This window comes from Parasteatoda tepidariorum, chromosome 3, assembly GCF_982258835.1.
Source record: "Parasteatoda tepidariorum strain Cologne lab strain chromosome 3, Ptep-v5.0, whole genome shotgun sequence".
Classification (NCBI taxonomy): Eukaryota; Metazoa; Arthropoda; class Arachnida; order Araneae; family Theridiidae; genus Parasteatoda; species Parasteatoda tepidariorum.
Window position 1 is genome coordinate 44,714,743 of NC_141757.1, and position 26,369 is coordinate 44,741,111.

Genomic DNA, 26,369 nt, shown 5'->3' on the forward strand with positions numbered 1-26,369 from the left:
GAACTGTTATTGCTTTAGATTTACCTATTACCTACCTGTCGTTAATGCATTAACTGGTAATACCTATTTATCACAAAAATTTCTGGATTTCTTAAGCCAATAAATTTTAATATATATTTCTCTTTTTAATGAATTTTTAAAAGATGTAGTAAAAGTAGAAGTAAAATGCGTTGTTTTACTTCCGAATTACAATAAAAACTTAAAATAATGAAAACAACTAGGCGAGAAACAGCACATACTTCCAGAAAAACTTTATGATGACGCGCAATGGAAGAAACAGTTTCACCAAATATTGTAGAGTTCTGGTTTTGTCAAAAATTTCATGATATCAGAACGAAATGATTGTAAAAGTAACGAAATTCAGGTACAAAATTGCCTAAATATTTAAAGCGGGAATTGCAATTTTCAAAGTAAATTCATAGCATTCTTAGGCAATAATAAGTTAAAACATAACTTTTATGTAGTTGAAATAAGGGTATAATTTTTTGGTTAATTTATTTATATCATAATAACCGTCTTTTTAGAAAAAAGCTCATTTCCATTTCTTAAGTATTGATGAAAGAAAGTATATGACTGCACTATTACATAGATATTTGATTGTAACGATATTTGTTACTATTTATTAATATTACTCCATATTATTTATTAATATTACGACTCATTATTTATATCTGAAAAGGAAAATACTACCTATGGTTTTTAAAATAATGCTTTAAACATTATTGATATTTTTTTCATATTTTAAATGTCTTTTTTATTTTATTATATGTAGTGAATAATATAATTATTATAAAATATATATTGATATATTTTTCATTTAAACTTTTAAGCAACATAATGATCCAAAAGATTACTAATGAAACTAATCAAAAATAAAGCTGCGTCTTATGTATGAAAATAAAAGTAAAAAGTTTTGCAGCAACGTTTACGTTTATGAAAATAGTTATACGATGTTTGAAAATCTTAGTAGGTAACGCTAAGTCCAGAGTAGTAAATAATGAGCTTTCACGCCAAAGAATAGTTAAGATAAGGTGTTCAATTAATCAAAGATTATTTTTCGACCAAATATATAGATTTTGCAATAAATCAATGTCAACAAAAGAATAAGAGCAATAGTACCACGTGATAAAATACTTCCACATCGATGAATTATTTCCCCAGATGTATATTTTGGCATACAAATTTATTCTCAAAACGTGTTTTATTCATAAGAAAATTAGTGATTAATCATATCTTAACATTTCAAACAATATAATACTTCTTCATACGATCAATTTAATATAGAGAATTCATAAATAACGGAAAGGAATTTTCGTTTTTTAACTTATGCATTGCTTATAAACATAAAAATAAATCGAATTGAAATACAAGAATATTTAAGGATTAAATACTTAGGTATTTTTCAATTGCGTAACATCTTACGCAATTTTGGGAGCGTATAAAATCTTCATACCATTTAAATTTGCTTCAAACTTGGTATGGAACTAAGTTAACCATATGATTATATGTCATTTTTAAATTTTTAATATTAAACTATAATTTAACTTTAAAAGAAAATTTGTTTTTGAAATTTTATTTAAACATTTACAATAAAAATACAGGACAAAGCTCTTATTAGCAATTTAGTTAAGAATCATAATATCTTTAAGAAAGAAAGAGAGTGCTATGTTAATATATTTTTTTAACTGCATTGCTGTTTGCATTGCCGACAATCTACCATGGTTCACAAACTCTTTAAAATCAAATGTTCTCCAAAAATTAGCATCCAACACACCTCACTTCTTTGTTATTGTAGAATAAGACAAATAAGAAATGAATTTCCAGTTTTTGCAGGTTATTTTCAATCGTTATTCATAATCACCTGTGGAGTCTGAACTGAGATCACCCATGTCTAAAATTGATGAATACATAAAAATTCCTTTTTTGTTCCAGACAGGAAGGACACTGTAATCATTTTAAAAGCAATCCATAGTTTTTCTAACCCAAAGTTGGGGAAAAAAAAAATTTGATCACCGGAATAATTTGTTAGTTCGGGGTTTCTTTATTCGTTAAATAGCGGTTTTTGTCTTCATTTTAATCGGGGAGAGATAATATATATATATATATATATATATATATATATATATATATATATATATATATATATATATATATATATATATATATATATATATATATATATATATATATATATATATATATATATATATATATATATATATATATATATATATATATATATATATATATATATATATATATATATATATATATATATATATATATATATATATATATATATATATACAAAAAACACGAAGAAAGTTAAGAAAAACAATAAGTTTCATTTATTGCGCTTAAGCTGCAAGTAAACAGAACCCATTAGATAAGCTCAAAATGAAGAATAAAACAAAGAAAAATTAAAGACATGAAAAAAGGGGGAAATAATAAGTAAAAAAATAACAAACAACAGTTTTTTTAAAAAAAAAGAAAGAAAGGATGAAAATTTATTTAAAAAACCGGAAAAAAACGCGAAAAAAAAGAAAGATATAATCTTTTCATCAGCAGACACGATTATATCCGTTATATCCGTTTTAAATCATTCTTGAAAAATTTCCGTCCATGTAAGTTGATCTAATTTCGCTACTCGCTTTATAGTCCATTTTTTACTGCTTTTTCTTTTTCTTTTATTTTATTTTCTGTTTTTGCATGTTATTTTTACTTATTTTTACTTTTTGTGTTCTATTTTATTTGTTGTAATTTTTATGAAAAATTTTTTGAGTGCTCCTCACACTATTGTATTAATATATTTTGCTTTGGCTTTATTGATACAATATCTGAAAGCACTCTGTTTTACGGATATAATCTTGTGGGCTGATGAAAAGATTATATCTTTCTTTTTTTTCCCGTCTTTTTCCGGTTTTTTAAATAAAATTTCACCCTTTTTTTTTTTCAAAAACTGTTGTTTGTTATTTTTTTACTTATTATTTCCCCCTTTTTTCAAATGTCTTTAATTTTTCTTTGTTTTATTCTTCATTTTGAACTTATATATATATATATATATATATATATATATATATATATATATATATATATATATATATATATATATATATTAATGTATGCAACTGAGCATAAACATCTCTTTTGTAGTGTAGTTTCACAGAAGAAGAAGTATGATATTTTTCAATATTAAAATGGCGCAACTGAAAAAAGAAAATAACACTTAAAATAGAGAAAGAAGGTATTCAAAAATATTCTGCATAGTGTTTTGTGCTTTAGTGGTTTGCATTAACTATCGAAACTTGCTGTCAAATGCCTGATGATGGAACGATTGTAAAGATTTTTCACAACAGTTGATGTTGAACGTAAAACTCAACGGCCTTACCCGCCCTCTTTTTGCCGTTTTGAAATCGAATTGTCCGGATGTCAATCCCACAAGCCTTTTTGACAAATGGCAAGCCGCATTGTCCAATTGCTTTATAGTATTGTCGTCTACAAAATTCAGATGATATTTTCTTTGACCTTATCCCTCAGAAAAGTCATTCTTAAATAAAATAGAAAAACAAGGGTGATATATAATTTTTTGTGAAATTTTGGGAAATAAGAATTGAAAGTAGTGTGACATCTTGCACATAATTAAATGTTGCTTTGCTAAACATGCCATCCATCCATTAAATTATCCTCCTGTAGTACAGTGTCGCGTCAAATAAACCTTGTGTACTTTCTTGCTATAATGGTCTGCTTTAATAATTTATGCATTGAGTTTAGAAAATTTATAATTACTAATTGGGCACTGAACTGTGAGAGTAGGAACCCCAAGTTATGTACCTGGTTCCTACGTAGATTCAGATCGATCGTTTGCTAAGTTTAGTCTAGCTGCCAGTTTGTATATGGAATAAATATGGTGCGGCCGGTATGTAATGCTAACTACATTGTATCATACATTTGCTACGAAACTAAGGGCCCTTATCCTCCATGACCTTTTCGGTCGACAATTATCTGTTGTGGGAGTGATTTATTTATTTATTTAATATAATTACTCGTGGAGACGAAATATGGAATATTAATTCATAAATAAAATATTCAGCAGACAAAGGGAGAATGTGGTCACAATATTTTAATTGTCGTAAAACTAAAGTGTATTATTTTTTTAAGACATTGAAAAGTACAAAACTTTTGCCTACAATTCATATGTATAATGCGTTAATATACAACTGTAAATGTTAAAAAATAAATGAAATTTTCACTCGTATCCAAGAGTATGAATCATGAGGAGGTTGATTTTCAGCTTCTTTAAACATTTATCTTTACATTATTAGAAATTTTCGAGCGTGTTAATCTATAATATCTCTCAAATTAACTGCAGTCTTAAATTAGCACTAAGTAGAAGCATATTATCTTACTTCTTTCATTTGATTACACTATAATCCGTAAGCAATTGAATTAAATTATCAAAAAATTCAAATCTGTAATTCATATTTGCAACAGTCCTAAATTAGCACTGATTTGAGGAATATTATCCTACTTTTTTTTTCATTTTATTACACGATATTATGGTTTTATTCAAAACCTTGTTAATTTTACTGCAAATTTGGTACTGATATAAATGTTAGAAGTAGAACTGATTTTTCTGAGAATGCACATGCACACTGTCGTTTTTTAAACTTCATTCTTAACGACGAAAAATTTACTAACTCAAAGGCAAAATTACCGTTAAAATAATAACAAAGCAACTTCCAATATATAGATATCGATATTCACTGACATATCTTCTTCAGAGGACCAATGGGTCAGAATTACACCAAATTTAAATTTCTTAAATTCCGCAGATGGGTATATTCTGCTTGCGTTGGTAGTAAAATGTTTAAGATAGTTGAATTGAATTCCTAAATAATGTTCAAACATACATTATTAAGCCGCCTTATTATTTGATTTGGAATTTTTTTTTCTATTGAAGATAAATACCATTTTATTAAATCGAGTTGATACATTGAAAAACTGTTCATCTAGATTTTCAAAGTCATTGAAAATAATAAGATAAAATTTAAAATATATATATCTATATAATTTCAAAACTATGCTTTTAATAACGTGGGTAGGTGAAAAATAGAATACATTGACGGGTGTTTGTAAGATGAATACTTTTAAACAGTTTATAAGCTTAGAAACAATATGACATTAAGATTTTAAAAATCAAAAACATAGATGAGAATCTTTGTAACTGTTAATCTTATTTGTTAAAATACTTGCTTCAAAACTTTTGATAGTCTTTATGTTTATTAAAATTAAGTATAAATTACGAATATGGAGCTGCCCAATGAAGCGAACCGGGTTCGAATCACAATCGATACGAATTCCGCATCGGGCTTGCACCGACCACAGTGCTGACGTGAAATATCCTCAGTCGTAGACAGATCATGGGTTAGAGATCCCTTGCTGTCAGGCTAACCGTAGGAGGTTCTCGCTCTCTTCCTCTCCTTGTAATGCAAATGCGGGTTAGATCCATCAAAAAGTCCTCCACGAAGGCAAATTTCTCCCATTACTCAATCCAGGGGTTCCCTTGTCTTCTGGATTGGATGCAAATTTACAAGGCTACGGAGTTGAACATTAGTGCTCGTAAACCCACGACGGTTATAAAATAAAATTATAAAATTGCAAAGATGGATTGTAAAAAAGAAGTTATAAAATATAAGAATATTCATTTAAATGCAATTGTTTAATCGAAACTCTTGTGTTAACGCATGGAATTTTGCTTCTTTTTTTATCGTTTTTTCATGGACATAAAAAAATATGAGTACTTTTTCTTCGTTTGAATTAAAATTCTGCGTTTGAATTAAAATTCTCTGTTCAAATAAAATCTTTTTACGTAATCTTATATAACATCTTATTTGAAACCGTTTGCTAATGTTTGATATCAAATAATATTTCCATTTAAAAATTATTAATGTATTTCTTGAAAAAAGTCATAAAGAGTGCTTAAAAAAATTGAAATCTGGAAACGTATTTGAATTCTAACTCGTGAAATAAAATATAAAAGGAAATGATGAAAGACAGAAATGTGGAGCTGGAAAAAGCTCGATAATGCAGTACTTGATCGTTTTCCAGCGAAAGATACAATTTCGAAATTTCAGTAAATCCAAAAATCTCATCAATCATATGAATGGTAGTTCAAAAATGTGATTTTTTTTATTTGAAGATCAAAGAATGCCTTAGTAGCTTTAAATATCATATCAACGCATTTGAAACTGAACTGATAATATATTTCAAAAAACGCTTATATCATTGTAGAAATATTTACATTTTTATAAACTATTTTTTCTAGTTTAATTCTTTATTTATGATTTCTCTTTAGTTTTATACTATTATTCAAATGCAATAAAAAGCTTTTTGTCATTAAACAAATTAATATATTTTTAATTAATCTTTTTACAATCAATTTTAAAATTATTATTTTTTAAATATTGTCCTTACATGCAAAATTTCATAATAAAAACGCTGTTCTTAAAAATAAAATTTGTGTTAAAACTTTATTAATATTCCATAAGAGAGCATATAATGTGTTTAGATATTTTTAATAATATTTAATTATTCATGACATGATGTTAAAAAAGAGAACTTTATTCTTTAAAACATTAATAGACATTTTTAATAATGCAGAATATAAAAAAAATATAACCCATTCCTAGTATATATGCTGGAAATTAATCTGAAATTAATTTACGCATTTTACTGCGAATGACCGAAATCGGTAGTTGTTAACTTCCAGTGGTGAATGTTGACAATCACATAGTAACTTTGATAGTAGCTTGTATTTTATTTACGTCTCACTAGAGTTGCATAATGGACTATTGGCGACAGTCTGGGAAACATCCCTGAGGAAGATACAAAGACATGCTTCCCATCTCAATTTTTAGCAGCTGCAGAAAGGTGAAGAGGCTCTGTGGTAAATGTCTGAAATATATGTTAGGTTCTAATTTTGTGCCCTAGCCTGGTATACATTTGTCCGGTATGCCATACATCAAAGTTTTTTAAGGTCAAGTGCCACTGCTCAGTAAGCATTTAACCGGTACTCCGAGCACAGATATTTCTCCTCATCTATCTTCAGCAGATATTAAAATATCAAATAAAAAATGATAATATCAACCAATAAATTGATATAATATACGCTATAACAAATATTTTGGACACTCACCAAAGCGACTATGTGATTCGTGACATTCACCGGTGAAAGTCGACAATCTCTTAATTGATGCAGGATGTTATTAATTCTCTTCACACTATATGCAGGGTGTTATTCCATAGGTTCTTTAATAATTATGCTATATTTCACGAAACTACGTCAAAATTACAGGAAGGCTGGATACAGTATCTCAACTAAAAGCGATGGGCACATGAGTAGAATTGTAGGGGAACATATCGAAAGCTTTATCTTTGATATCTGGTTTCAAACGTGTTAAGCCATCTGAATTTATAATAAATTCAAAGTATATTCTCTATTGAATATTAAGACATCGTATATTCTTGCTACAAGTAAATATTTCAGTGAGAAAAAAAATTCTTTTTTCATTATTTCATTTGATATCTAACGTTATCCGTCTCGGTCTGATTAAGACAGATCAGTCAAACATGAGTAAGAAATTTATTTCAGAAGAATTTTTATTTTATTTTATAGCCATCGTTGAACAGCCGATCCAGTTTTTCGAGTTTATGACAACCAATGTTCAATGAACTCCGTAGCCTTGAAATTTTGAACCCAATCCAGAAGATAAGAGAGCTCCAATAGCGGGAGAAATTTGCCTTGCCTTTATGGAGGACTTTTTGATGGAACTAACTCGCATTTGCGTTACATTTAGAGGAAAACCACTAAAACCTCCTATGGTTAGCCTGGCGATAAAGGGATTATAACCCATGATACGTCTACAACTGAGGATATTTAAAGTCAGCACTGTGGTTGATGCGAGTCGGGTGCGGAATTCGTATCGACTAGCCATTACTAGGATTCGAATCCGTTTCACTTCAATAAGATTTAAGAAGAACTTGTGTTTATAATAATAGCTTTTCGACTTTTTTTTAAGTTCTTTCTGACACTGAAACAAATTTTGATATTTTTGTTTTGGCAGTTTTCTTTTCCATGTTGTTTTTTTCCGCTTCAATATCAAATTAAGACCTGGAATGTTTTCATTTCTGAGTCTGTTTCTGTTATAGATTCTAAAATTATGAGTTAAAGCCCGTTATTAAGGAACGTGAAGGAGATCCGCGGATAACTTCATGATTTCAAAATTGAAAATCTCTGAAACAAAGTTTAGCATAGGAAAAAACGTGAAAGCTGTAAGTATAGTTCATTGTGAAAGCTGTAAGTATTTTAAAATGAAATTTTGGAATTTAGTTACAGAAATATTAACAGATGGCGTTACAAGTCTTTGATAACCGGAGTGATCAAAAACGTGAATAGTTAACACGTGAAAAGAGATATCATACCGTATTAGGAGATATAATCGTGCATCCCTTTGGATAATGTGCATTTCTGGTGCTAGAATATTAAATATGGGATTATAATGCTGTTGCGATTATATTCTTTTAAAGGACTTTCTACATGGTACAGGGCCATCTGTTGAAAACTTTTGTAACTAATTTCCAATTTTTCTTACAAAACTTTTGCAGTTCTCACTTCTGACATATCGTCTGTTTTATTCCTCTAACACCCTTCTTTTCAAAATTCTTAATTTTGAAATCAATAAATCATCTGCAGGACACCTTTCTATAATGATTTTCAACTCAACACTTTTTAAAGAATTATGAAACATGAATCTTGTAAATTAGTTGATACAGAACTAATATTTGTTGCCTCTATTGCTTAGTATTTATCTCTATACAGCGCCAATAAATTTTTGAAATGATTATTTACGTCTGACGAAACTTTTAACTACACTACGCAAAAAAAATTGAAACACCCTGCATAATTGTTGATCTAATGATCAAATCTCTTCGATATACATGCATACAAGGTATACATTTTCACATTAATTTAAAGGAAGCAATTTTTATTGAAAAATTCGAAATTTTTCGCGAAATTGATTGAACATCTCCTGACAAATCAATATTTAAATATACGACTTTTTTAAAACTTGATTTCTCACGAATTATTTGTATTTTGCCAATTCAATTTACATTCGTTAAAAGATATTAATAAAAAAAATTTACCCTAGAATTCAAAATTCTTCATTATTTTTTAAATAAAATAATATTTAAATTACTTTTGGATGAACAAATTTTACAACTGCAAGCAAGCATTTTTCAATTTACTTAAAAAGTTCTCGAGACATGACAAAATACGCAAAAAGATACGATAGCATTTATGTTGCCTCCGACGATATCGTTTACGGGAACAACATATTGAAACAGCAACAACGTATCCCATCAAACCCTACCGATATACATATTCTTTTACATTTGCTTTTACTCTTTTTTCTTATATTCAACTAAAAAAACAGTTACAGTTAAAATTATTAAGTATTTTCTTTTAAACTTTTAATTCCGTTTTCAAAAATTAATTAATATGATTGCAAATAATAAAATTATTTTATTATCCAACATGCGTGAAATTGAATTTTGTTTTAAATTTTTGATAAGTCCAAAAGTGTTCTAATAACGCGCTGTTTTAAAAGATAAAATAGCATTTAATAGTTGTTTTTTTTTTCATTTCTAAACTACGGCAGAGGTATTCCACGAGTATAATTTCCTTATTAACAATTATTCTCATCATAGATGGCACTACTGCTGGTTTGTGTTTTCAACGAAACAAATTAGATAAAATAGTTTGGTTTGAAAAATTGGGAAAGAAATCATAATATTTTCTACCACTTCCTCAAATTCTGCTTACAAGGTTTTAATGATAATTTGGTTTCAGAAAATCGTAATTCACTAGCAGTGCTTTCGTTTCTTTCGGCACAAGCAAACGATATCAGACGAATGAAAAAGTGTCTGCCAAACCATCCGATAACGATATAATTCTTACGCCATGTCATTATCCGATTTGAACGGCGTCGGAACGTATGATAAAAGATCGCTCTTACGTCCATATTTGCTAGATTGTGGCTACCGACTATACTTTATGGGTCAGGAATCATTATCCGTCTTAAGAAAGGCATGTTTATGTATAAAAAAGTACGTTTTGGTGGCTGATTCCGTCACTTAAAATATCATGTGCACACATTAATTAGCTTATTTGAGGTTATCACGTCAACATTTAAAGTTGAATCCTAATGCATCGAAATTCGGTTATTAAATCAAGAGTTATTCAGGTTGTTTAATTTTGCTTCGTTTTTTTATGAACTGGACATTGAATTTCATCATAAAAGTACTTCGATCGAAATCCATATTTTTTTTCTTAAATTAATACTCAGTTAATATGTTAATTACTTCTTATAATTTTCGTTATCGAATACGAAATAATAATTCCATTTTAAAACACATAACTGTTACTTAAATTTGCCAGTTGGTATATATTTTATGCATTCTTTAAAAAAATGTCTGGTTTACAAAAATGTTTTTTAAAAAATGAATTTTTTTTATTATTTTATACTGAGTATGAGACGAGTTTGTGAAAAAAAGTAATTTTTAATCTTATTATAATGATAATTATAAGTGGATTAAAATTATTTTTTAAACAACAAAAATTCAAAATTTAAAAATAAAAAGAAATTTTTTCGTTATTTTAACAGCTTTTTTGTAAAATATCTTAAGCAACCATATCATTTAATCACGTCATTGTGTTGCCATTCCACTATATAAGAAAATAACAATAAAAAAATGAATTAGAATGCAAATGCACACAGTGACGTGATTTATTGTTTCAAACTATAGAAGAGAGCATCAGACACACTAAATGATAAATGAAAGGAAATGAATTTTTTATTTCGCTTTGAATGCGTGCAGAATTTTGTCACACTTATAACATCGTATCTGTAAATTCTGGTCAGGAGTATTATTTAAGTCTGATGTGTTGACAGTTGCTTTATTTATTTATTTATTTATTTATGCGTGACTGATAATGAAATCTTTCATTAAGTTGTCCAACTTTTGGCATTGAATCCAGCAGTATAATATTACTAAATTATTAAAAGTTTGAATAATAGTTTTTTAATGGTAGGAAATTATAAGACTTGCTTTAAAATTGTATTTTAACGAAAAAATATCAGTTATTGTCAAATGTTAATTATTCAATTTTTTAACATGAAAAATAATAATATTTCTAAATGACTGCAGTTTTTATTGTTTTCATTGACTTAAATTTTTCTTTGTTAAAGTAATGTTTACTTTAACAAATTTTTTTGTTTTTATACTTGATACACAATTAAATTTACACGTCACTTTTATTTTGTTATACTCTCATTTAACGCTTGAAAAATTAAATCAAAAGTCAGTAGTGCATCATTGCTAAACTATAATTGTGTCTAATGGTAAATAATGGCACGACTTGAGTTTAAAATTGTTCTTTAAAAATAATATCAGTTAACTTTAGATATTGATTTGTTAACCATTAATTTGTTAACCTTTTTTGTCTTAAAAATTAGAATTTTTTTTTTAAATGGCTATATTTTTTTTCCCGTCATAGACTTTAATTGTGAGATGATAAAATCCTTTTTACTTTAACAGAATTTTTCAAAAAGATATCTGATATCTAATTAAATTTAAATGTTACTTTTACTGTGTTATTCTTTCTGTTTACGCTAGCAAAATTCGAACACGTAAACTAATATCCATTTAATTTTACTTTACTACTGTAAATATAACTATTATTAATTATTTGAATACAATTTGTTTGAAGAAATAAATTATGAATAATTAGTAAATAAAATGTAAATGTCACAAGAAAAAAACATCCCAGTAGTATATAAATTCTGATATTTGTCTGGCATTTAATAATTGTATTACATTAAAAACTACTTGCAGAAAAATTACTATAAATAAACTGAGCACAAATTTAATAGATTCAAATTGTAGTAATGAAGTTTATATATGTTTAATTAGTTTTAATTAAACTGAAATTTTATTAATAGTTTCAAAATATTTTGTAAATGTTTTATTTTTGTTCTAAGTACTCGTCTGTAGTCAGATGTTGTAACTTATTCTGCTAATTTATACTAAATTAGATTAAAAATACTATTAGAAATACTGCAAATTAAAGAAATATTTTAATATGTTTCATTTTTACATACATTTTATTTCCACATATTTGTCTTTAGCATTATAAATCGTAATTTGTTATCATGCATTTTTAAAATTTAATATTTTTCTTTAAAAAAAACACTTTTATTTAAATTTCTCAAACAAATCCATTAAACATTATATCACATTTTTTTTCAGTTAATAAGGATATTTACAATGATACTACATTAATAAATCTTACAATTTTTTTTATCTACAGTTAATTTACTCAATAATATAATTATGATACGCTTTTTTATATTACCGATTGAAGAGTTCATTTTATATTGTATATTTTTTTCCAAAGTGATCCCTATAATATTTAATACTAAATCAATGTTCATATTAAACTAGATGTAATTCACGTATGTAAAGCAAATATCTGCAATAACTCTCAAATATTTTTATTTATAAAAAGTATGATTTCTTTGAGAAAAGAAAAGCTTTCGAAAACAATCGTGATACTATATGAAGCGAATTTATTTCAGCTCCTAGCTAGTTACATCTAAACTAATATCCTTTGTAAAATATATACGTAACAAACAACTATTAAAAATATACCGTTATTACTGTTACATACCACCGAAAATATTCTGGTATTATAATAGAAAATTTACAATATAGCGTATGCGTTTAATAAAATAAAAGTTATATTAAAAAGTGTCAAAAATATTTCCCCTCCTATTAAGAGAAGGCGTTTATATACTGGTTTTTATGTTGAAAATAAGATTGTCACGAATGCTATAGTAAAGCTGGAAAATATTTATTCTAGAGATCCCATGAGAAATTTCATGAAACTTCCGTTCAAAAATCAAAGAGTTTTATGATCACGTGTCTATTCAACTTCCGTCATTCTTCATGCTGCCAATTTTAATAAAACTACCGAGACAAAAACACGTTATTTTTGTAGTGGATCAATAACCGAGAAATAATTCAATCGACCTTTCTTTGACTGAAAAAAAATACAGTTTATATTTTTTTATTCTTATTAAAATATGATGTTATATTTAAGTTGGTTCAGGTACAATGTTCTAATAAATTGAATTTTCTAAACTTTTCCGCATTTCTTTTCTATGTTACATGTTTGAGAACATACACTTTTGAAATAAAGTCATTTTAATAATTTCTGAACAATTTAAATATCAGAAAGTGTAAATTTAGAAAGTGACAAAATCTAGTAAATTAATTATTAAATTTATTGTTTTGAAATTAGTTATATTTAATTTATTATTAATTAACTATTAATTATAATTCACTGTTATAGCTACTTAATTAAATTTAATATTATTTTTTGATGTTAACGATTAACGATATTTTTTTTAACCTTTTCTTTCTGAAATTTTCATTGTTATCAAATAATTTAAAAAGAAAGCTGTAAACCTTCTCGTAAGGAACTTGTTGCTCTAATTTTTTTTTCAATTCTGGTTTATAATTATTAAATAACATGAAATTTCCACGAGAAAGAATTTTGAAGGAAATAAAAAAGTAATTTTCAAATTACGTATCAAAATCTTAAGTTTCATGCTTAATTTTTAAATAAAATTTGCAAAAATTAAATTTTGTAAGATATGCATTATCTATATTATCTGTATAGAAACAACTATTGACTATAATGCATTTTCACAGTCTCTATTTTATATAGATTTTCTTAGTTTTTTGGTTACTATGTATTCATTACTTGTAATTAAATTTATATGATTGGCTAACGCAATTTTAAAACATAGTTCATTAAAGTATTTATTTCACAAAAAAATAATTATTTTCTTATATCCGATCAACTTTATTATCATATCAAAGAAGTTTTATAAACTTGAAATAGATGTTATTTTAATTGTCTTATAATAATTTTTTATACTGATTTCTTTGTTTTTTTTATTAGGCATATATTACTTGCAATTGAATTTATATGACTGGCTAACTCAATTTTAAAAAATAGTCATTTAAATGTATTTATTTCCCATAAAAATAATTAGTTCCTTATGTCCAATAAATTTTATTATCATATCAAAGAAGTTAATTTATATACTTGAAATGGATGTTATTTAAATTGTCTTATAATAATTTTTTATACCGATTTCTTTGTTTTTTTTATTAGGCATATATTACTTGCAATTGAATTTATATGACTGGCTAACTCAATTTTAAAAAATAGTCATTTAAATGTATTTATTTCCCATAAAAAATAATTAGTTCCTTATGTCCAATAAATATTATTATCATATCAAAGAAGTTAATTTATATACTTGAAATGGATATTATTTAAATTGTTTTATAATAATTTTTTATACTGATTTCTTTGTTTTTTTTATTAGGCATATATTACTTGCAATTGAATTTATATGACTGGCTAACTCAATTTTAAAAAATAGTCATTTAAATGTATTTATTTCCCATAAAAAATAATTAGTTCCTTATGTCCAATGAATTTTATTATCATATCAAAGAAGTTAATTTATATACTTGAAATGGATGTTATTTAAATTGTCTTATAATAATTTTTTATACTGATTTCTTTGTTTTTTTTTATTAGGCATATATTACTTGCAATTGAATTTATATGACTGGCTAACTCGATTTTAAAAAATAGTCATTTAAATGTATTTATTTCCCATAAAAATACTTAGTTCCTTATGTCCAATAAATATTATTATCATATCAAAGAAGCTAATTTATATACTTGAAATGGATGTTATTTAAATCGTCTTATAATAATTTTTTATACTGATTTCTTTGTGTTTTTTTTTATTAGGCATATATTACTTGCAATTGAATTTATATGACTGGCTAACTCAATTTTAAAAAATAGTCATTCAAATGTATTTATTTCCCATAAAAAATAATTAGTTCCTTATGTCCAATGAATTTTATTATCATATCAAAGAAGCTAATTTATATACTTGAAATGCATGTTATTTAAATTGTTCATTTACTAAATGTCATGTTCCTCGGAAAAATTTTAATTATTTTTCCACCAACAATATAAAATGCTAATAAACTCTTCCCCACTAGTTGATTGAACATTAAATAAGAAATATTATCTCAAATAATACAAGTTCTTAACTAAAATTATTTTCTAGTCCAAATATTTTTCAATTTCTATACAGTGTATGCTTTTAATTTCCCTAAAACAACAGTGTTCAATTCATTCAAAAAGATTATAAAATATGCTTGTGTTAATGATAATAATACATCCTGCAAAGACAATTACGTACAAATTAACTTAAAAAAACTTTTAACAAATGTCTTTACAAGCTTTAACTTCAAAGAAACATTCTGAATTCTAAAACATTCTTTGCATTTCTTGATTTTAAAATAATTTCTTTCAAATGAATATATTTCCCCCAATTTTTTTCTTCTTATATCAAATAAATTTTCTAATCAAATCAAAGAAGATAAGTTATGCATTTGAATTGTATATTAATGGAATTGGTCATTTATTAAATATCTTGTTCTTAGTAAAAAATTTAATTCTTTTTTTTTTCTCAGAAAAAATGTAATCTGTGAATAAATCTCAATCACAAGTGTAACAAGTTTTATATCAAATATTACAAGAACCTAACTGATATTTCTCTTTTCTAGCTTAGTCTTATTTAAATGTCTTTAGAGTATACATTTTTAACATCCATAAGACAAGGCGTAAATTTTTTCAGGAACTCTATAAAATAGGGTTGTTTTAATGATAAAAAAAATTTATAGATAGAAGAGATATTCTTATATGAAATAAATTTTATAATCAAATCTAAGATAATTTATACATATATCTGTATATTTGAAGCGTATGGCATTGTAATTGCTCATTTATTAAATGTAATGTTCTTTGGAAAAGTTTTAATTGTTTTTTTTAGAAACAATATAAACTGCAAATAAATCTCAATCTCCTAAATTGCAAGATTTATTTAAGATATAAGTTCCTAACAGACATTTTTCCTTTTTCAGTCCAATTCTTTAAAATGTCTATATCGCGTACATTTTTAATGTTCTTAGAACAAGAGCATAAAATTTATTCAAAAACTTTATAAAATAGGTTTGCGTTAATGATAAAAAAATATGTTATGTTTCCTACATAGACATTTACGTCCAAATTCTCCTAAAAAAATAAGTTTTAACAAATGTCTTTACATGCTTTAACTTCAAAGAAACATTTCGAATCATTACTGGTTTCCTCTTTATATGTAAATATCTTATAACAGAAAGAGAGAGCATTACCAAGATTTCTCCCTTGGCAATCCTTTTTCTTTTCAAAATTCCGTTTGCCTACGATGTTACTGTTCCCAGTAGAAATATTTGAACGTAATTTCAAGATAGAGAAAAATGGAGAAGATGTATATAGTCTTAACTTCTGCCTGGTATCGAAAGTTCTTCCAAAACACCAAACTCCTTTTAGGATAAAAATAATTATTTTTGACTTCTTCAGATGTCATCATTTACATAAAAGCATATCATTGCAAATGTATTCCCATTTAGAATTAATTCATAAATATTTAACATTTTACAAACAATTTTTGATCAGGAAATAAGATTTTTCGCTTTGTAAACTATCATAAACCATACTGGTTCAGAGCAGAGTGTTGTGCTTCGTTCTAAACATTTTTTTACAATCCACCTGAGTTGGATAGGTAATCTATATAATTATAACAATAAGTAGCTTCACTTAATTACTTTTATTAATTTTTTCTTTAATTCCCCAATGCATTTTAGGTTCTAAAATTGCACATTAAAATCTTGATTTTATATAGATGATTTTTATTTTGTATCGTTTTGTTTTAGAGCAAAAAGCTCAATGCGTAAGTGTAATTGACATCTACAAACTGACTACACAACTAAGGATGTGAATATTACAGGCATTGCCACTTCAGAAAAATTTTTATAATTAATAGATGACGCTGTATTCATTTAAACATGCAAACTGAACAATAATTTTTTAAACATAATAATAGTCTTGGATATTTTAGTGTAAAATAAATGTATTAAAATTAAAATATTAAATAAATGTTTTTTATTATTTTATTTTTACTTGTAAATGCATACTAAAATTTAGCATTTTATCACCACTTCACCATCATAAGCCAACAAGTAAATTCTTACAGCAACTAAAGTAACTCGTATTAAATAACTACAACATTTTTTTTTGTTTTTTAACAGTTTTCTTTTGATGTACGGAATGTGAATACACATCGTAGATATCGTTTGTTCATTTTCATTCGAATATAATTATTAGTCAAATTTAATGAGTATGTCAGCAAGTAAAGTGCTCACAATGAAAAACGGTTCACCCTGATTAACTTTTTATCCAATGAACGGAGTTTCAGGTTCTGTGAGTCCATCTTAAAGGTTTCAGTGGGTAAACTCAAATATACTAAATAATTAGTGCAGATGATATTTTAAGTTACAAAATCAGACACAAAAACGTGCTTTCTCTGATGAAACGAACCTTTTTTTTCAATGGATTTGGATTTCTGATCCCTAAAATATATGGTTTGGTCAGGAGAGCTGTCCAAAGTTTGGGCCCCTTAATGTTAATTTTATTTTTAGCGTATTTCACCATCTCTAGAGAACTTTTTAAGCGAATTAAAAAATTTTTAGCATAACTATAAAATTCGTTTATTTAAAGGTAATTGTAATAAAAATATAGCTCTTACTAAATATTTATTAATTATTACTATTTTACTTATTACCGGTTTTAAATATTTTGAAATAAAAAGTATTGTATTTTTACATGATTTTGAAGGGAGCAATTTTCATTGCAAAATACAAAATTTGAGTGAATAGTTCCTAAGAGCTAAAATTGTAAAAATACGGGTTCTTTTTAAAGTTCAATTTCTCAGGACCGATTTTTTATTCAGAAATGTAAAATTACACTTTTCTAAATGATCCAAAAATTTTATACGTTTAATTCAAAATATTTTGGACCATCATTAAATAAAATAAAAAAAGAATAAATATTTATTAGAAGTTATATTTTTCATGGAATTTTGTTGGAATTGACGACTTTTATAGTTGGGTGCAAAAAGTTTTCAATTATTTTAAAATGTTCCAGAGATATGGCGAAATATCCAAAAATAAAATTGACATTAAGGGGTCGAAAGTTTGTACCGCTCTCCTGACCAAAATATGCGGAGCATATTTCCCTGATTGCTACTAACCCCCCATAATTTGGGGGACAGAAATCTGAATCCATCAACAACAAAAAAGGTATGTTTATTCAGAAGAAATTACGTATTTGTGCCTGATTTCGTAACTTGAAACATCTGCACTAATTTATTAGCATATTTAAGGTCACCTCTTCAAACCATGAGGATTGAGTCCTAGAACGTGAAGATCCGATGATAAGATCAAAAGATTTTCAAGGTAGTCGGTTTTTAATTTTGCGCCCTGTACATTAAAGTCTTAAATTATGTTCTTGGAATAAACAACAAATGCTTAAAAACAAAGGAGACAAATGTTTAAAATTTATTATTCATTATGTCATACATTGCTCGAATTTTCATTCTAATATTATGGTAATGTATTGAATTTCATTCTAATAATACTGTTAATTCAATGGGCAGCATCAGTCTGTCCATCCAACCGTAAAGTTTAGAGTAAAGAATATTTACTTTATATTCTTTCACTACGAGCATAAAATATTAACATTTGGTAATAATAAGAAACTTATTAAAATTATTTTGCCTTTATTAAAGCACTCTTATTACAACTTGTCTGTTATAATTTTTGATTTGATAAAATCTCTGAATTGCTCTGTATTTTTAGATTCCTTGTCAAAAATGAAGAAATTGTATATTTTACGCTACTTTTAAATATAGCTAAATAACACGTAAAGTCTGAATAAATGGAACAATATATGCATAACAGCACATGCTGTCACACTATATGCATTTTTTTTTAGTTTATTTGTCAAAAATGACGTTAAAATTAAAAGGAAGGAAGGATATATTTTACTCAACCTTTAACGCCAAATCTGCAAATAAAACGCAAATAAATGACATAGTGTAAGCATATTAATACACAATGGAACAAAAAATGCACATTTTTAGATTCTTTTTCAAAAGTGAAGTCAAAATTTAAATAAATAAAGAGTATATTTTTTCTTATGAATCAATAACACCAAACAAGCAAATAAAGCACAAATGATGACCCACAGTATGTACACATTAGTGAAAATTAGATTTAAATTAATGTTTGTGCAAAAAAATAAAACTTATGAAGCAAAAGTAAAAAAGTTTATAAAAACTTTGCGAATTAATAATTAATATTGAGAAAGAAGAGATCGGAAGAAGGAAAAAAAGAGCAGTTTAATAGGCGGAAGAAATTTAGAGGCGTTTCTGACAATCGCCTTTCATCTCCTTCCAGTTTCTTCCGGTATTTAAATCAGTTTTTTTTTTTTAATCGCAGTTTTTAATCATGTGATTCAATAGATTTTGATAACGTATATGCTTTTCACTCACTTAACCCTATTATTTTCTAGCAATGTTTTTCTTAAAATATTTTTTGGGTAGATATTGGTTTGTAGAAGGAAGCTCCTTTAGATTTATTATTAGACTTATTATTTAGATTATTAGATAGATTTATTAGATTTATTATTAGACTTATTATTTAGATTATTGGATAGATTTATTAGATTTATTATTAGTTTTATTATTTAGATTATTAGATAGATTTATTAGATTTATTATATTATAATCTAAATTTAATTTATCGCTTTTTACGTTGGCAGTAGTTTTTTGGTGGGAAAGTGGATGGTAGTTTCAAAATTTTAACTGCTGTAAAGAACTTCCGATAAACTTGATCTTTTGAGTTTATTAAGAAATAAATTTATAAATTGTGTGTTTATGACTACAAATAACGTCATTGAGAAATGACGAACGTGCAAGATAAAATAGCTCCCTTGTGTTCGCTTCTTTAAAAAAAAAATAAAAAATAAAAAAATAAAAAAAAAACTTTTGCAAAATAAAAAAGATATGCTGCTGCTCTCTCTGCTATCTGCTACCCTACTTTAGGTAAATAAGGTTGCTATTGTTATTTTCTGAATTCATTCCCTTCATTGTTACTTTCCGACGTTAATAGCGGGACAAGAATTCTTAATCTGGGAATCATTTACATGGAATTTCAATGGATATTTAGCAGGGAATCCTTAACAAGCAATTTTCATTGGATATTTTACAGGAATCTTTTACAATAAATTTCAATGGTTATTTAACAAGGAATCTTATCGAAGGAATTTTCAATGGATATTCAACAGGGAATCTTTTACAAAGAACTTTCAATTGATATTTAACAGGGAATTTCTTACAAGGAATTTTCAAGAAGTGTTTTGCAACAAAGTTTCAAGGAATATTTTATAAGAATTCGAACTACTATAGTAAAAGCTATTTTAACAAATTGTCTGCATAAATGGATAAACCGGATTCACTTGCATACTATTATTCCATATTTTACTTATTGTTTCATTTTCAATAAACTGGATAAATTCCACATTTGGGATCATTTTTGATTCTTTACAATGATGATCTTCTAATATAAAAGTCTTTCTAGTAATAAAAAACTTTCTGATAATTAATAAAAAATTTGCTAATGAACAACTTAATCAATTTTCTCTTCTTCTAGAAATGAGTTCATTAACAGATTCCATTTTCTGAGAAGCACTTTCTTCTTAGCTCTTAGACAGAATATTAAGCTAATTGAATTTTTTTTCTATTTGAAAGATTTTTATTTCAAACAGACGGCATGTTTTGTATAAAAGTAGATAGCACAATTATCGATAATTCAGTTTTATTTTTCATAATTATTTAATGACATCTTCTAGAAAACGAAATTTTCATTGCTTATCAAAGATCTTTTTGATAATTTTGTTTAAAAAAGTCAAGAAAGCAATTAAATTTGTTTAAGATGAAAACAATCGATTTTCAATGCAATCTATTTTTGAAACAATATATTTGGTTTTAATGTTAGCATAAGAAGAAAAAGGAAAACGTTGAAATATATTTATGTATCTTAAGTTTAAGGCTGGAAAGAAATCTTAGTTGTATAAGTTTAAAATGTGAGAAATGCTTTTCGCTGCCGGAGACTAGTTTACTTTAGCACAGTTGGCTCAGCGCCATCTTTTGGACATCCATGATTTTACCTCTCCGAGAGAATGATATTGATGAAAATAAACTAATGAGTATAGATGCGGGAATAACAAAAGAATCATATTCTTAGTTAATATGTATCAAAGGTTTCTTAGTTTGAAGCAAACGCTGCGCAGTGCAATTTGAGTTGAATCTGATATAAAATATTTTCTTAAACAAAAGTCTCCTTCATAAAGAACAAAAATGAGTTTTTCAAGAATTTATATTTGTCTTAACACAAAATTAAAATACTATTTAGACAATTTTAGTAACTTTAATATGTTTTTGCAAATATAAAGGAGAACCGCACAAAATTTCTTCTTTAAAAAAACAACGTATTGAAGTTAGATTTGCCAAATTCTGCATCAAATATATCTTATACAATAGAATTTTTTTTATTTCTGAGAAGCTCTCTTTAATATATTACAATGCACTTCAAACGGGTGAATTTATCTTAAAAAGATAAATAATGGCTTCAGAAAATTGAGCACGTCTACGTTTTTAGCAATGAAAAATTTTTTTGATTTTTTTACTGGACTAATTTAATTCCTAATGCGTCATTTTAAAATTTTCTGTTGTATTAGTAAAAACGTCACTCAGAATGTATTCCAGATTGAATGCAATTTGGGTGTTAATCTTTAACGAAATATAACCAATTATTATTATTTTCAGCACTTTGAAGCATTTAAATTCATAAGTTTCAATTGCCTACTTATTTGTTAAAATGATAACATCCCTAAATTTCATTACATTTTCATTAATTAATAAATCTTAAAATGATTTTTTTTACGCCAGCAATTCAAAAACTTTTCTAGCTGTGGAACCCTAAATGATGAACCTTATTTTGGCGGAACCCCGAAGTTTAATCAATTCCATTAGCAATTGTCAACATTTTAAAGAATTAGAGAAAGACTATTAATTTTTTTGAAATGTTATGATCTAAATTTTATTAAGTATTTTGAAAATATTTAGTTTAACGAGATTTGTTCAACATAATGCTTTATCAAAGCGGTTGTAAAAATTAGGTTTTGCGTCAACACTTGAATTAACTGCTCTAAGGCGGGATCTAGTTCAGGTCTTAAGTTGATTTTGGTGCACTATTGAGACTTAAAAAATGATTTCCCTTAAATTAAGAACGAAAGTGGACGAAAATAAAGGCTGGTCATCAGAAAAACATGCTTCTCCATTATTGAATTTGCTTATTTTATTTCGATGCGAAATAATAATGCAGTTCTTCATACATGCATATCCATTTATTATTCATTTATCATATTGTTATCAGAATAAAAAATTTTTGAATTTTCTTTTTACACAAGCTTTTTAATCAAATAATTTCATAAAAATAGCAGCAATATTAAATGAGTATGCATTATTAATTAGACATAAATTTAATTTCAAGTTTAAAAATAACTGATTAAAAAGAAAGTCGTAACTCTCGGAACCCCTGTGATCTTGCCTTGGAACCTTAGGATTTCGTGGAACACTGATTTGGGAACCGCTGTTTTAAGTAATTAGTTAGTTTTCTCACCCTTTATGAATTTAATTCATTATAAATCACATACAAAAAGTGTTTAATAATAATTGTTGTAGTGTTCACTATAAATATATTTACCGCATTGTTGTTTATTCTAGTTCGGCCTGTCTCAGTCAAGCTGGACGGAGGGCCAAGATCTATGTCGGCAGATAAACCTGAGGATCTTTTGTGCAAAAGTGCTGGTTCAAAACCACCTGCCGTCATATCTTGGTGGATGGGTACAACTCGACTGAAACACAACAAAGATACAGTATCAACGGACGGCAACTTCACAACCAGTGTCCTCAGATTCAGACCATCCATTGAGGATAACGGAAAGACGCTTGCATGTAGAGCGGAGAATCCCCTTATTGCTGGTTCTGCTTTGGATGATACGTGGGAATTGGAAATACACTGTAAGTCCAATGACTTACAGTTAATAATATTTAGTTTAGTACCATTTGAAGAGTTAGAGTGGTTGGTGATGAAAAGAGTCCCATCAGACAGTGCGGGTGAAAGAGGTTGTTGGTTTGTCCAGTTTTGGACAGTTGGTCTTGAAGTAACCTAAGTCCGCTTAGAAGTGTGCTTTTTTGGCTCAATAGGCTGTCAAAGAAAAATAATGCACATCCGTAAATGTCTTTTATTCATTTAAGAAATATTAAAAAAAGTTTAGGGAATACCGGGTGAGAGTAAACTGGGAAATTACACTTTACATAAAATTTACATTAAAAAAGAGTAGGGAATGCACTGGAATGGTAGATATGTCTCTATTTTGCTATCTTGATTAATACGATTATCATTTTATTTTATTTTTTAACCGTCGATGGAAAACTGACCCAATTTTTAGTTAACAACTATCGATGTTCAACTCCCTAGTTTCGTAATTTTGAAACCAATCCGGAAGATAAGGGAATTCTTGGATCAAGTGTAGGGAGAAATCTGCCTTTCTGGAGGAATTATTATTATTATTTTTTTGATGGAAATGACCTGCATTTGCGTTACATAGAAGGAAAATCGCAAAACCACACATGGTTAGCCTTACGGCAGGCAGACTCCAACCCATATCATTTCACTTTATTTTCTGTGATTATAATTTAAATAAATTGTGATTACTAGAAATGCGAGGAATGCCAAATGGCAAATTAAAAATCCATATCTGCCTATGAAAAAATCATGCTTAATCAGAAAATTTTGTTTTGCGCCTGATTTCGAAGTTTAAAGTATCATTTGCTGAAATTAATTAGCATACTTAAGTTTGGGTACTCGAACCATTAAAATTGAGTCATACCAAGTGCAGATTTTGTCATTAGATCACTAGTTATTCAGGACTTTTACTTTTTTGTGCATTGTACACAAGTTGTTTACGTTATTGACTTTTAAATTATCCTGTGACTTTAATTTTCTGGTGGAACAGTTTCGCATTTTCTAAAAATACACTACATAAATATAATTTTTGAATACACACAGAGTAATAATAATTTTATTGTATCCGAAAAAAGTGCTGAAATTCATTTGTCGGATAATCCTTTTAAAAAGTCTAAACTTCGAAAAAAAAATTTTTATATTTAATTTTTTATTTAACTGTTAGGAAATCCAAATACCATATCAATTTTTCCAAATTACTGTTCAAATCTATTTTTAAATTTCTGTAACAAAAATTCATTTTAATTTCATTAAAATGCTAAATGATTTCCGAAGTTAAGGAAAGGAATTGTGAAAATTCTAGAAATCATTGATAATCAGAAAACCATATTATTTTCTTAAACTTTTTAAATAATGGCATTAATATATTTGTTTTAAATAGTATTTATTTTACTAAAAATAAATTATATGTGTTTTTAAAAACTGGGAAATTTAACTTTAAGTTGGACATTTTTAAAAGTATAACAATTTATATAATTAAATTATTAAAAAATTGTTTCATAAATAAATTTTTTTGGTAAAATAAGTTTTTAAACAAAAATAGTTCAAAATTCTATCTTCTCAAAATTGTATTGTATAAAAATACATGAAGTAAAATCTAATGTTAATATAAGTAATTCATAATGTAAGCATAAATAGTTTCTAAAGTTAGAATACTTCCGAAACAAAAGCATTGTCTTAGAAACAAATCAATGTTGTTTTTCAAAAATAAATTCTTTTTTTTTTAAATTTTCTTTCGATAATATATTACAAATTTTTTTTAAACAATTGAATACATGATGAACAAAAAAATTCAATCTTTTTGATAAAATATAGTTATTTTCCTCTTACGATAAGTAATGAAAAATACAGGACAGTAAAAGTGACATAAATATGTGCCAGCATTGACCTAAATATGTCAGTGCAATATTTTTTTTCAGTGTGTTAAAAGTAGAAAATCTAAGAAAAGAATAAAAAAAATTAACACCATGTTCCATGTTCGCTTAATAGCTCTTGCACCTTCAATTTATTACACCAGTTGAGAAAATTCAAGCTTGTATTGAGTAAGAAATCGTTGCCAAAATAAGAAAAAATAAGGGTAAAAATTGTATATCGATGCAGTCAAGAGGAAGAGTATAATTAATCCTATCTAACGAGTAGGTTTCTATTTTTAAAAAAATGTTTTGAAGTTTGCAAAAAAAATAGTCTAACGTACCAAAATTTCCCTGCGACTGCCATTCAATTTTATACTTCTTTAGAAATAAATTTCTTTCCCAGTTTATTTATTTTCAAAAATTATTCTTTGTGATAATATATTACAAAAGTTTTCTTCCCAAAAAGTTTTTTTTTGCAAACTTTTCCTCTCAACAATACGTCACTATTCTCTAAATCACATCTCTATTATTTACAATTAATTTAGGGAAAAAAGTATTTTTTTATTAAGACAGTAGTTTTATTAAAACTTGTAATGTTAAGAAATATCATTAAATATTACCTGTCCTGATTTATATTTCAATTTTTATTGAAAAAAAAACTTATACTAATTACCCTATTTGTTTCAATTAACAAATTTAACTGTAACAGCTGAAATTTTCCCTAACTTCAGGGCTACTATATATATCAAAGGAAAACTTTTATTAAACTGAAAAACTGATGAAGTCCCTATTTGATTTCCCTAAAAAGCCTCTATTTGCTTTATCTTTATTTGTCTTTTCTCCTAATTGAAAATAATGACGCACGACAATCACATTCTCCGTGATATGTAATAGAGAAGATACTTTTTTTCTTCGTCTGTACTTGATAATATCATCTAAATCTTAAGAGTAAAAATACTATAAAGATGACTGGAAGAGAAAGTAGATATGGAAGAATTATAAATATATGTATCATCAAATCTCTTTTTAAACATAACAAAAAAAATAGGGGATAGGGACATACTGTGAACTTTTTTTACAAATTTATCAGAAAGCCATTATAATTTTTAACTCAGGTATTATTTTTTCAATAATAATTTGGACGTTTACCTGCATTCTAGTTTATATCTGGAATTACAAATTTGTTTATTTTTCTTATAATATATTTCAAAAGGTTGCTTTAGCACACACTAGCCTCTATGCGCGGGAATAGTGCGGACATGC

General features: G+C 26.6%; 1 protein-coding gene across 2 annotated transcripts in view; it reads left to right on the forward strand.

Moving 5' to 3' along the window:
• Positions 1 to 26,369, forward strand: part of LOC107444435 (neural cell adhesion molecule 2-like) — a 204,825-nt gene that overhangs the window by 144,451 nt on the left and 34,005 nt on the right. For both annotated transcript variants that reach the window (XM_071178773.2, XM_071178770.2), the window contains exon 5: positions 22,950 to 23,246. In XM_071178773.2, the coding sequence (XP_071034874.2) occupies positions 22,950 to 23,246 (297 nt within the window). The remainder of the gene's footprint in view (positions 1 to 22,949; positions 23,247 to 26,369) is intronic.